Source organism: Camponotus floridanus, unplaced genomic scaffold, assembly GCF_003227725.1.
Source record: "Camponotus floridanus strain SB8 unplaced genomic scaffold, Cflo_v7.5 scaffold2, whole genome shotgun sequence".
NCBI classification, from domain to species: Eukaryota; Metazoa; Arthropoda; class Insecta; order Hymenoptera; family Formicidae; genus Camponotus; species Camponotus floridanus.
Window position 1 is genome coordinate 7269474 of NW_020229325.1, and position 14220 is coordinate 7283693.

A 14220-nucleotide genomic window follows, 5' to 3' on the forward strand; every position below is an offset into this window, starting at 1 on the left:
ATTAAATGAAATTTCGCTAATCATTTAAAATTTTATACACATTGCTGATGTTGTACAGAGAAATTTGAGTCATATTTTACAAATTTTTGAGAAATATATAAAATAGTATTAGATGATTTGAGAAATTGAAATTGTCAGTACTTTAGATTTATCTTTTAATTATTAATATTAAATATTTCAAGTGTGTCGTTATAAAGCTTCACAGCCAACGTACCTTTCTTGTGAATGGTTTGGAGCACACGTTGCAACAATGTGAGGAATCTCCGGTATGTTGACGGAGATGATTATTTAGGTGTTCTTTCCTAGTGAACGTCCTCTGGCAGAACTCACACCTATGTGGAGATTCGCCAGTGTGGATGCGCACATGATTCGTCAAATGCTCCTTACGAGTAAATGATTTGGAGCAGAAGTGGCATCGGTGTGGCGATTCGCCTGTATGTTGACGCACGTGATTGGTCAAATGTTCCTTCCGCGTGAAGGATTTGGTGCAATACTGGCACTTGTGCGGTGACTCACCCGTGTGCTGCCTGACGTGGTTCACCAGGTGATCCTTCCGCGTAAATGCTTTCGGACAGTATGAACAGCGGAAGGGCGTCTCCCCTGTACATATTTTACAAGCGAATTCGCAACGTTTGAGAGAAAAAAAAGGAAACGTTTTTCGTCATTCAGAACTCAGTGGAGTTGTCCTGCACAAGGCGAGTTTTGCCTGACGCAACGCATAGAGAAGGCATAATATCGAATGAAATAAATCCTGACGTATTTATTTTCTCTCTTTCGATATCCAAAAATTACAAATATATACTTGTAGTAAAACTAACTTCAAGTTGAAACATGTAGGCAATTTTATATAAAAGACCAATCAATAAGTTGATCCTACATCTCTTTTTCTATGGGATTTAATATATTATATAACAATGTCAGTCTTTAATAGTCTAGTGTAGATAGATTTAATTTGTTTTAAGATTTTTGCCTGATACTGCAAGAAATTATTATTGATTATTCAGCGTCATTCGAAAAAAATATCCGCATGCGTAAAAAGTGCTGTACTACAGATATATTCGATATTGCCGTATCCGTACGTTACATCAAAGGAAAGTCAGCTTGTACAGCAATAGATTATAGTAATCCGATATATATTTTAACTTTACATATACATATATATCAGATACTAAAATGCTATTACACTACTATTATACTTTAAGCATGAAACTTTCTATCTCGCGATTATGAAGCAAATAAGTATTAATTTCTTTCGCGAGAATCTCGTATCTAATCTATCACAATACTCTGTATCAGCGTTGAAATTAAAACTGAGCTCAGAGACTTGTGCCATCAACGACAATAAAATGAAGTTTTTAGGAACAGTAGCGTTATTTACAAGTCTCCGACATGTGAAATGCAAAATTTGACTGACAATTTTAATGAGGATGCAAACGAGAGCTATGAACACTTATAAATGCAAGGAATTTTTGTGTGGAACGCTGTTAATAAAAGGTATGACATGAGAGCGGTGTATTAGGCAGAACAGCAGCAAATGTTCTTGGGAATTTAATGATGATGGGAGATTTTTTTTTTGCGATGATCAGATCGAGTTAGATGCGCGATAGTGTACACATTAAGAGATACGTACGATGAGAGCGACTGAATGAGAGTAAACTTGTGGTGAAACTTTATGACGACCCCGTCTAAATCAAATCTCATGCAAATGTCTGATCCTCGGCTAAATGCATCACACACACATATACAGGATATTTCAATTCTAGCAGATCAATCATTAATCCTAGAGTCTCTTAAATAGAGACAGACTACATTTTTAAAATGTACAATATTTTGAGTTATGATCGATTAAAAATATCAATTATATAAAAAAAGTTTTTCGCGATATAAACCTTACAAAGCTAAATAAGAATTTTATTTTTTGTTTAATTTTAAGAAGAAGAATTTAGAAGAATTTCTTTTCACAACGCAACGTTTCGTTTGAAAAATGTTTCATTTATAACGTATTGCGATTATTCAATTTTCGTTAAGAAAATATCGATTCCATAGTCGTCGACGATTTCGTTTTCAAGATCCGTGAATCCAGTAGAAGTGAAATAGCCCGTATGTAAGCCAGATGTGTGAAACCGGAAGCATATGGAGAGACGAGTGTCTCGACTCGTGTTCGATCGCATCACCTAAATGTGATGTCACGCACGAGGCGACCCTCGCAGTCCCTAATGAATCTCTTAATTCTAAAAAAAAAGAAACAAAAAAAAAAAGAGAAAAAAAGAAAAAAATACTGATCTCTTTCTCTTTCAATATATGTACATAAATAGGTCACGATAATACAACTACTCTTAATAGAGATAACGATTATATCGGTTGCCCGTGAAGTGAACATCTGCCAACCGCTCTCACCTGTGTGTTGGCGAATGTGGTTAACAAGGTGTTCCTTTCTGGTGAACGATTTGGAGCAGAAGCCGCATCGGTGTGGAGACTCACCCGTGTGCTGGCGAACGTGGTTCAGGAGATGCTCCTTTCGCGTGAACGTCTTCGAGCAGAAGTCGCAGCGGTGCGGCGTCTCACCCGTGTGCCACATTATGTGGTTCGTGAAATGCTCCTTCCTCGTAAACGACTTACCTGTATAGTGGCAGTAAAAAACAGAAAAAAAACCCGAAAACAGGCACGTTTCATTAGATTGCATTTGCCAAATGGCACAGATAAATGCGTATAAAACATGGGACGATTCCAAATACACGTATTATTGTTAGACACGAATCATGTTCCTGTCATTACCAATCATTACTGATCGTTACAATTTATGCGAAAACAAACTTTGTGTCTCCCTTCTTTTTACGCTCTAACAAGCGCTAAAATCATACGTCTATCAACTTGTAAATTGATTGAATAAATTATAATCAATTTAACAGGTTGATTAATTTCATAATACGAACCTACAAGAAATGATGCACGGAAAAGAGATTGTCGACCGCTTATTAAGCGGTTAATCTAATCAAATTTCAATTTGTCGATAGTAATTAATTCGTCAAAAATTTTTTTAACTTTGCATATTCTCATCAATACAATTTTCTTAAGAAACTTTCTTGAGAATATTAAAAAGGAAATTGAGTAAAATCTACAATATCTGTAGAAATTTTTTCCAAAAATTGACATTTGACGCAGTCAACGTGCGCTTGTATGTATACACTTATCACGTGACATGTAAAGATCGACGCGCATGCTTGCAGCCCTATCGAGTAAAAATACAAAATTTCGAATTTCCCACTTTGTAGCAGCCGCGACTTTTACACTTACATTCGCTCGCGATCGCGTAACAAAGTTGGCGAAAATGTAATTGTCGAGCCGTCTAATTGCTTCCTGTCGACGCGCGACTGACGATTTACACAAAGTCAATTTTGAGAGCGCACTTGTACCCAAATATCGGCCTCGTTACAATACTCGGGTGGCGTGCAAACAAGATCGATGAATTTTGCTGCAGCGCCAATCACTCAACTCGCAGTAGCAACGATTATAAATTACCGATACGAAACCCTCGCCAACATTGCTACAATCATATTCAAAATAACAAAATGGCATTGTTAACGACGCGATAACGTCAAGTAAGTTCATTCCACTCGACCCGCAAAGAGTCGAGGCCCTTGGCGGCCAAGGGGATCGGCACCTTGATCGCCGGAAGCAAGAAGCGCGAAGAAAGCAGTCTACGTCGCGGAATTAATTTCGACTAAACTATCGTCGACGTAAAAATGGCAAAGCGCGAATACATCGCAAGACGCGACGTACGCGAGCAAGCAGGCAAAGCGAGCGAGCCAAGGATAAGGCGAAAGAACGTTATACGAACCGCTTAAATTTACGAAATAGCAAGTCATGCCATTACAGTTCACGGCCAAATGTTGGATGAGAAATAAAGGACCCTTTATAGAGAGCCGGCCGGCGGCAGCAGACCCGCGCGATTTCCGAGGACTGAAGAAGAAAGAAAGGGGTTCCCCGTCGTCGTCGCCGCCGCCGTCGTCGGATGGGAGGGCGGCAGGCGGGGGTGGGTGGGTGGACGAGGGCAAGCGCACCGACACGATCACGATTCTCGAAGGGGCGCCCCTTTGCCTCCGCGAAGGAATGCGCGCGACCCGCGAGTTCGGAGCAGCCAACCGAGCGAGGGGGAGAGGGGCCGGGAGGGGGAGGGAAGAAGAGAGGGGGGCGAGAAAGAGCGAACGAGGGTGGTGGGACGGCTACTCGCGATGCGCGATCAATTCTCGCGAATTTTATTTCACCGCGCCGTGTATATAAGCCGGTGCGGCTCCGAGGCCGCGACTTGCGTACAGCGCGTTCGACGTAACTCCGCGTCAAATTGCGCACGACTCGAGACGGAGAGACTTCCCCCCCGTGCGTGTCAAATCCCATCGATCCCCGCGTCTACGCGTGGCGCGTATATTTTTTTTCAATACCCTGTTTTTTTTTTATCTCTCTGAAATTGCGGGGCTTGAGAGAGATTCGTTTCAGAGAGATGCAACGTTCTCCCGACAATCTTCATCGATATAATTATATAATTATCCTGTTGAAATTGTGCCGTTTTCATAAATAAGAAAAATTTGTATAGCGCCTACTCAAAATTATGACACTGTATAAAGTGATATTACATATGTTTATCATGCTATTAAATTATGATTGCTTTCTCCTTCACGATTTTATCAATTATAAAAAATTATTGAAAATTTTGAATTTTTTAATGAAGATGAATTGATAACTTTGCAAATGCATAAAATTTATTAAACTAATAGTGAATAATAGATATGTTAACAACAATTTAATTACTCGCTTTCTTTTAAATCGCATGAATACGTTTATCTCATGAGATATTTGTACTTCTCTATAAACGAAACTCTCTTTCCCTTAATATATTTAAAAAAAATAATTTAGGCATTCAGTTTAGAGTAAATTAGGGAGAATATGTGGCAATAAAAAATAGCTATATACAATTTGAAGCTTACAATGCGTTCTCTGAAAAATTGTACACACTGTATTCTTTATAAAATTTATATTAATGCAAATAAAATACTAATCTACATCTATATAAATTAAAAAGCGCTTATTTTTTATATCTACATAAGATAGTTACAGATATTACTAGGCATATTTGTTATATTAAAATTAAATTAGTTTTAGTTTAGTTTTTAAAAATTGAAAATTTGATTTTAGAAATTAAAGTTAGATTATAAATTATTTATTTTTCATCTTAGTCGTATTTAATCGTAAATAATACTTCAATTTTAATAAAATATTCAATATATTAAAATAACAGATTTTAACAATCGAAATTTATAATTGCAAATTTGACTAATATCTCAAAATTAGCCAAAAAATATAGATAAATTCTAATAAAAATTTTATATTAAGACAAAATTCTTAAAAATTTAAGATAAAATTGACAATAATTGCTTTCTTGTGACTTTAGTAATTTCTTGAAATAATTCATATTTGATTAAATTTTTAATGTATATTTCCAGACACGAAATTAGAGATGTCGTGTTTAAAATGAAAATAATAAATACTTTTCACATTAAGAGAGGGATACAAAACTTTGTAATTATTTAAATTGATTGAAATTGATATGTATAATTAAATAAATCGTATATAATTAAATATAATATTTTACTTACCTTATTAATGCTTCAAATTTCCCTAAATCTGCATTAATCTTATTTCTTTCTCCATCCTGTGATAAAATTATTTAATAAAATATTTAATATTTTATTAAATGATTTTATCCGATAATAATTGATTATCGCTACATGTTCTTTATGTGATTCGTAATAAAATAATTTTTTAAAATCATATTAATGTTATAAATTGCTGATATTACGTCAAAAACATCTTAATTGAGATGATTTGATTTCCTATGAAAAATGAGAATTAAGATATTGATAAACTTAAATTAAAAAACAAGTCAATTTGAGCTAATAAGATTTTTATGCGATGATATATTCTCCAATAATATTAAAAATAGAATTTTTGCTTGCGTCCTCTTCAGAGATATAAATGTGACGATTAATGATACCTGTATTTCAATTGCATAAAACTAAAAGAATAAAGGACTATATATTTTGTCATTTTTAGTACTATTGTTAGATGAGATTTGAGTATCATTGTATAGATATCTGCCCTTATAAGCTCGTATTGACCTGTTTATCTTTAGAGATTTGCTAAACATATGCCAATTTTTCTTCTCTTTGTAAAAATTGAACGCGCAGAAAAATTTATAAAAAGATAATTGTGTAAATTTAGAAAGTTTCTGGAATCGTCCCATTATAAATACCGTAGTCATTTTGTTTCGTTATGTATAGATTTCACATTAAAAATATGTCTTTTTTTCTTTTTCACCTGAGAAAATGATTTCCTAGACAAATTGTTTGCGTTTTTTTTTAAATTTCACGCAGAAAGACATAAAATATAAGATTGCATCACTTACCGCATATTTCACAACGGAACGGCGTATCATTCGTGTGAGAGCGCATATGGTTAGCGAGATGCTCTTTACGCGTATACTTCTTGCCGCAGGCTTGGCAATGATGAGGGGTTTCTCCTGTGTGCCACATAACATGGTTCATAAAGTGTTCTTTGCGAGTAAAGCTCTTCTTGCAAATATCACATCGATGTGGAGTCTCACCAGTGTGTTTGCGAACGTGATTTACCATGTGTTCTTTTCGGGTAAATGTCTTTGAACAGTATTGGCACCTACAACACAATCGTGTCAAAATTTTCTTTCTGCTATTTTCAGAAATAATTAAGATTAAATTAAGAATAATTAAGAATAATTAAGAATAAATAGAAAAACAATAATTTCTAATGGAAATATATCTCTGATATTTTATATTTAAACACATCAGGTTTGCCATTTTATATTCATCTACTAGGTTTTTTAAGTATTTTGAGAATTTTGAGAAATTATACGAAATTTACCTGTAAGGTGTTTCGCCAGTGTGACATCTCGTATGGTTGTCCAAATGCTCTTTGCGCGCAAAGCTCTTACCACAGACTGTACAATTGTACGGTTTGTCGGTGGCGTGTCTCTTCATATGGCGATCCAGCGAAGGTGCGTTCGCAAAAACATGAAAGCAGACTGTGCAAGTGAACATGGATCCACCCAAGTGACACTTGCCGTGACGCGTCAAATCGTTTGCGTTCGAGAACGCTTTACCGCATACCTGAAATCGTCACAAATTTAATATTAATCTGTATGTCCGCATTTTGCCTAGATCGCTGCTGCATGCGTAATTTCAACGTTTTGCGTACCTGACACGTAAACGGCTTCCTCTCGGTATGATATCTGCGATGCACGATAAGCTGATAACGAAACTGAAAGATCTTTCCGCATATCTCGCAAGCGTGACTGCCAACTGATACGGGCGATGCACTTGGACCGGGAGTTGCCTCGCCATCGCTCGATTTTATATCAAATTTGTTCAGTGGGACTTGCTGCACGATTGGAGTACCATTTTGTATCGTGGTAACTGTCTGCGTGGGAACAGTGCTACCCACTAGAGTTGTTCCAGCCGCAATTTCACTTTGTAGCTTTCCAAAGACTTCGTGATAAGCCAAGAGTTGATTAATATCTTCAACGTTTACCTAACCCGTTCGAGTAAGAGGGAAAAAGAATATTTAATGGGCTGCAACTTTTACACAATATTGAGATAAAACTATTATACGTAACGTTTCGCACCTTGTACATATTTTGTACCATTTCGACGCCGAGAGTTTTCGCCAAATCTTGCTCGTTTCCCGCGCTGATTTTCACAACCGATCCGTCCGCCGTTCTCACATCCATCATGTGTCCTCCTGGCTTTAAGTCAGGGACTTGGAATCTACAACAACATTCTTGTTATTCATGTGAACATTGACGATTAAAGATGCAATGTCTTTTTTTTATACGCACTGAGTCATATTCAGTTGCCGCAATTCCTTTTCTTTCTCAGGCTTCTCGGAATTATTCTGACTCCCGCCCTCGGTGGTGGAATTTCCGCTGATGTTGACCCCGATCTGCGACTGCTGCTGCTGCTGTTGCTGCTGCTGCTGTTGCATCAAGCTCTGTTGAAGATCTTGCGGAGGTTGTAATTGCAGATCGCATTGAACTTGACAGTGAACCTGATTGTCGCTGCAGCGCTCGGTGGTGCAACTACCGCCCTCGTCCTTGACTTTGTTGTCGTCTCGCTGTGCGTTTTGGCCGTGTCCCGTCGGTCCGTTGTTCTGGGCGTTCTGATGATTTGGCATCTGATGATGGGACTGCTGCTGCTGTTGCTGCTGCGACGGCTGCGCTTGTTGCTGTTGCTGCTGCTGGTGCAGCTGCTGCTGTGCTTGTGCCTGCATTTGTTGTTGCATTTGTGCATGCGCAACCTGCAGGTGACTAACGCTCGCCGGTATATGCGCGCCGTCTAAATTAAGGCCGGGAAGAGATACGGGAATCTATCGAACAAAATACACACGCGACATGTATTATTATTGTTATTCGATGCGTGCTTTTGCTATTAACAATAAAAAAAAATAAATACTTTAAACGAATAGCTTATGTACAGGATTATAATTGTAGAAGCTTTTATCGATATTTGAGCATTCTGCGCCAGTGATAAAAATGTATCGAGTAATTAACAAATCTAATCAGTGCGTACACTATATAAGACTGTGCAGCGTAACAAATAGGGTGATAATTGATATTTAGAGAATAGATTTTTGTACAAAGACCGACGAAGCACAAAATATAAAACTCTTGATAAAATAAAGCGGCGAAGAATAAAACTTGAAAATTGAATGAATATTATAAATTCCAATGTCGAGCACTTGCCGAGTTTCTTTCTCTTTTTGTATATATCGCCTTTATAGCGGCTGTCGTCTACGCATGGCGCCGACTCGCACGCATTTCCGCAATAAAAAATTGCGCGCGTTATCGTAACTGCTGCAAAAGCATAAGTCTAATTGCTGCTCGGATGAGAGTAAGCCGCATCCAAATTTGAAAATCGTTACACAAAACACGTGCTACTACACATTAACAAACCTGCGGATTCGATTGCAGAGAACTGTGATGGCTGCTGCTGTTAACCGATGGCTGATGATGATGATGCGCGGCTGTAGATTGTTGTTGATGATGCGAGCTGGAAGTCAACGCCATTTCCTGATTCAATGAAGAGGCTGACTCTTTGGAGGATGATGCCTCCCCACTGCCACCACTCCTATGCGAGGAGTTGTGGTGGGGATGAAAGACCGAGACCTGAGGTAGCGTTCCAGGAAGCAATCCGTGTAAATTGAGGACCCAATACTTAGCTACCGAGGAGGCTAACGCTACGGCAGTACCTACACGCAGGTCCGTGGATGAATGGGGGGTACTCCCTACATTGCCAAGACTCGCGGTCGCAGTAGCCAAACCACCTGGGTATGATGGGCGACCACTTTGACCCGCATTTACATCCTACCGATATACATTCAGACATTTGTACAACATTGATAGGGCATGCAGCGGCATGCACCAGGCTGAAGACCAATCGACAAATGCGCCACTTTTGATACATGTGCATCGACACAAATGATTCTATGGGTATATTCGTTATCGAAGAGAATGCGACTGTCGGTGTTTTCCGTGTTAAACACTGCGTGTACACTGAGAGAGGAGAACGCTCTATCAAGCCATACAACCAATCGTAAACGGCTACTCTATTTTCAAGCTTACGTAAAAGTATACGCAACCTGTTAAAACTGGATACATAAAGATATTATAGACTATGATGCGAAGATAAGCAAAGTGTTAGAGTTACAAGAGTAGAGAAATCCAAGCATAAGCAATCTCCTATGACAATACGCTACAAGCATTTCTACCTAACCTAAAAACTACAAATTGCAACATTCTAAACGATGGTAAAGGTGCAAAGCGAAACTGTATGATAATGGAACTTGATACGAGTAAAATAAGAATAAAATATAAATTAAATTTTATATATATATATATATATATATATATATATATATGTGTGTGTAAAATATATATATATAAACATTACATACCGCATAAATTATCGTCAAACAATACATATTCTAAGCGCTTTAAATCATTGAAATATATATTTATCAAATTGTAAATCTAACTCGAGGCACAACTTGTTACAAAGCGGATTGAAAAATTAAATAAATTGACGAATGAACAAGGCTCATTATACAAACGTCTCAACGTATCTAACATTAGCATAGTGCATCCGTGTAATTGTCATTTGCGCATTTGTAGTTTGGTGTATAGCCTGTTTCGATCGGAAAGTACCTCACCTCTTGTTGTGCCTGCGTAGTCGCTGGCAATGCATGCTGCTCACTATTCATCTTCGTTCACTGAAGGATATTAATTAAACGTGTCTGACATATTTGACTGTTCATCCTGCAAAATGCATTACGTAAAATTAATCTTTGCGTTATTACGTTAAAAAGTGCTTATAGACTACGGGTCGCTCGAGAGTAATAAACACGCGCGAGGATATTCGAGATCGAGGGGAGACAATCGTACAGACTAGCGCTAATTAAATAACGCAACGCGCAACGGCCAACATATTGAATTCGTTGACGATTTTTATCGCGCGATATCGATTCGCAACGTATTAAAGTGCGCACCATATTGCATTATCTTGCCCGATTCGCGCTCGAGGGTATGTCCGAAGGAGCGAGGGTCTCGTCGCGATCCGCGGTCAGGGGAAACGTGCTACCGTCCGCTTAACCTCGAAAAGTGCCACGAAAGCGACAGGGATCGGCGAATCGTGCGCGTAATCGTGCCCGAGTCGAGTACGCATAAACAATCTCGGGACGAGCGAGCGCGCGCGAGAGAGAGATGGAGAAAGAGAGAGGGGGGGAAGGGAGCGACGACGACGACGATGACGATGCGGTGACGACGACGACGACGACGATGACGAGCGAGAAAGAGGAGCACCGCGTCGATCATCGCATTTTAACCTCGCGGTGCGCTCCTTCCGGAAGGGATGAGTCATCCTCGACGTGGACGCGACGCGACGCGACAAAGGTCCGTCGTCCCTTTCGGCCGCGATCGAGGTACGAGATGCGACGTTCAAAATCGCCGTCGATTCAAATTTCGTCGAGAGAGGGCGAGCGATGGAGAGATGAATGAAAAGGAAAGAAATAAAGAGAAGGGAGAAAAATGTAGAAAGCGCGAAATGGACGAACGGGGCCTTTCAATGGCGCGGCGGGGCCGCGAAGCGGGCGGTCGAGGACGAGGAGGACGAGGACAACGGCGGCGGCGACGACGCCGCCACCGGGCGTCCTCGGCAAGCGTCGTCGTCGTCGTCGTCGTCGTCGTCGTTGCGCGTCGTCGGCCGGTCGCTCCTCGCTTCGCGGAGCGCGACAAGGGGACAAGGGGCTCGCTCGACAAGATGGACGCGCTACGACGTGCGGACTCGGGGCGAGGGGGATACGGACGCGCGGTGCGGCGCGCCGCTCCGCGCCGCGACGCAACGCGCCTCCGCCCGACTTTCCGCGCCTCGAGCGGGGTAGAGGACGAGAGAAATTGAAACTCACGTGGTGCACGGTGCCGTCGGCGGTTCTCGCATCTCGTTCTCCGTCGGCTCCGAGGCCGCCTCCTCCTCGCCTCTTTTGCCGCACGCACACATGTACAGACGGAACGGGGGAGACGCGCGCTCGTCGCGACACACGGAGGCGCGAGAAGGGCGGAGGGGGAACCTCCGCACAGGCCAGCTCTCTCCCTCTCTCTCTCTCTCTTTCTCCCTTGTACTCTCGACAGCGCCGCGCCGCGCCGTGCTCCGCACAGGCCGCCTCCCGACGTCTCACCTCGCCATCAACGCCCACAAACAAATCGCCGATAATGGCCACGCGCGCTCGCCCACCGCCTCCTCGACAGCCGCAACGGCCAGCCCGACAGGCCCGGGATGCGGGACGGCCCCTTTCGATCGCGACGGACGCCGAGCCGCGCGAGATTTTCACGACAACGTCGCTCCCGAAGCCGCTACGTGCTCGCAGTTGACAGAAAATACGACGACTGTCATGGCGGCCCCTCGCCCACCCCGCAGGAACTTACGCGCGCGCGGGGGCATCGCCGACTCGCTCCGAGCGAGGCCAATTTTTTTTCCACCGCCGACCCGGGGCTATCGAAAAATTAATTCCTCGACCCGTCTCGCGTCGAAATATCGCTCCGCTCGCGAGCATTCGCTCGCCGAAACGCATCGACGAGACCTTTTCGCCGCGCTCGAGCTGCGCGCGCAGCCATCGATCGCGCGCGCGTTTCGCCCACTTCCGCTCGCGGGAAAACCGCCCGATTACGAATGCGTCACTCGGGAACAAACCAAAATTTCCTTCATCTATAGCCTGTCTTACGATACGTATATGATATGCATCACGTATATACATATGGACATTTTTTTTTCTTAACATTTTGAATTTCTATAACAATTACTTTGAAATAATTTGATTAAATTAGAGAGAAGAATAAAAACAGTTAGGCGGGCGATCGTTGATCCATTTGCGCCATCTACATCTATCTACATCTTTCGAAATTAGAAATTTCGCTCTTTGACATCGACATGGCGACATCTTTGTTGCTTCTATAGTTTCAAAATTTATCTTTTGGACTAAATTTGCGTTCGATTCATCGGACAAGGAAATTTGTCTCTTTTGTCCTCGAATATAATTCTATTTTAAAAAGTAAATTTTGGAATGAAGTCCATGAGATTTTGAATGATCAACATTATATATTATCATGAAAAAATATTAAGGATAAATCCATTGTTTTCCTCCAATATGAATTTACTTGAAAATTAAAAAATATAAGTACTCGAATACATCGATTTATTGCTTCTTTTCCATTTATATACATATCTACGGTTATCGTTGTGATAAATTGCTATTTTGACAGTTTGAAGAATTAATGACAATATTAGTGATTTTATTAAATTAATTCGATACGCCCGCCAATTTAAAATATACGTTTTTGTAGAAACAAATGTAAAAATGTGTAATATACTTTTCTTAAATTTACAATTGAACAATTGTCATTTTTACCGCACAAACATTCACAGAAGTTAATAGTGAATAATTCCATAAGTTTAATTATTAGATGTAAATTTTATATCAAATTTGTTTTAGAAATACGAAAAAGATAATGACACGCTTATTCTGTGAACGATTGTCATAAACTGTACAATTCTGTAGATTGATAACATTACATTTGCATCATACTACACAATTTTATGTATCAAATTCATTTTCTTTAAATTTTGATATCTATTATAACACGCGTTTATGATTTTTGTAATAGTTTTAGAAAAATTAATTGAAAAAACACTTTTCATAAAGAAAAGTTTAAACATTTATATTAATCTAAGTAAGTAATCGATACATTGTTATTTGCAAATTCCACCAATATCAATATGTAACGTAATACATTATATTTTGATTCCTATCGATCATCGATCAATGACATTTACGAATAATTCTTGAAAAATACTATCTTAAAAGGAAGAAGTATATAATAAGGAAGCAAAACTGAGAAAAAAAATTTGATTTACAGAAATACATATATTATGTATAATATATTTGATACCTCCTTACTTTTATTACTAAAATAATATAATCAATATTTACAATCAATTTGTACAAGTGGCCATTTTGACCATATATGTGTAATGACACATCCAACTTAAATGTATCTGTCTATGTGTACTTAAATGTGTATGCGTTTATATAAATAAAATTTCGGCTGTGTTTCATTTCTCAGATTCATTTTTTTCTCCACTTTGCTATTAAGTTTATATTGCCATGGTAATGCGAGAAGAATATAACTTAAAATTCAGTGTATATAATGAGCATTACATAGCATGCATTATTGCGCGAATCAAGTAATCAGTTTTATTCTGTGAAACTTTTGATAATTGGATATGCAAATATCTGCATAATTATAAAATCGCCCTGAAAACAAATTAGAATAAAATAAGCAGGCGAGAAATAAACATTAAAGTTACAGAAATGCGCTTTGATATTTGCAATGTGGAGAAACGGAAATATTGACTAGTATACTATATAATATACAATGATCATTATTAGACACGTACAATGATCATTATTAGACATGTACAATGTAGAGAAGTTAAATAAAGATCCATACATTTATACAAGGGATTTCCACAATTATTTGGTATCATTGTAATTTTTTTTCTATTGCACACATTCGGATATGTTCAA

At 39.4% G+C, this 14220-nt stretch overlaps 1 protein-coding gene across 11 annotated transcripts in view; it reads right to left on the reverse strand.

The window, feature by feature from the left end:
* The window catches only part of LOC105249082 (zinc finger protein 271), a 16225-nt gene extending 4178 nt beyond the window's left edge, over positions 1–12047 (reverse strand). Inside the window, exons 1-10 of one of the 11 annotated variants that reach the window (XM_011254283.3) lie at positions 11545–12047; positions 10294–10399; positions 9038–9448; positions 7925–8451; positions 7712–7853; positions 7285–7617; positions 6952–7196; positions 6461–6726; positions 2482–2619; positions 215–600 (exon numbers count right to left, since the gene is read on the reverse strand). In XM_011254283.3, coding sequence (XP_011252585.1) covers positions 215–600; positions 2482–2619; positions 6461–6726; positions 6952–7196; positions 7285–7617; positions 7712–7853; positions 7925–8451; positions 9038–9448; positions 10294–10344 — 2499 coding nt within the window. In that variant the 5' untranslated portion in view covers positions 10345–10399; positions 11545–12047. Of the gene's footprint in view, positions 1–214; positions 601–2397; positions 2620–6460; positions 6727–6951; positions 7197–7284; positions 7618–7711; positions 7854–7924; positions 8452–9037; positions 9449–10293; positions 10400–10629; positions 10874–10965; positions 10985–11544 lie in introns of those variants that run through there. The other 10 variants (XM_011254285.3, XM_011254277.3, XM_025408097.1 and 7 more) reach the window with 10 other exon arrangements.
* Between the last annotated feature and the right edge of the window lie 2173 nt (positions 12048–14220).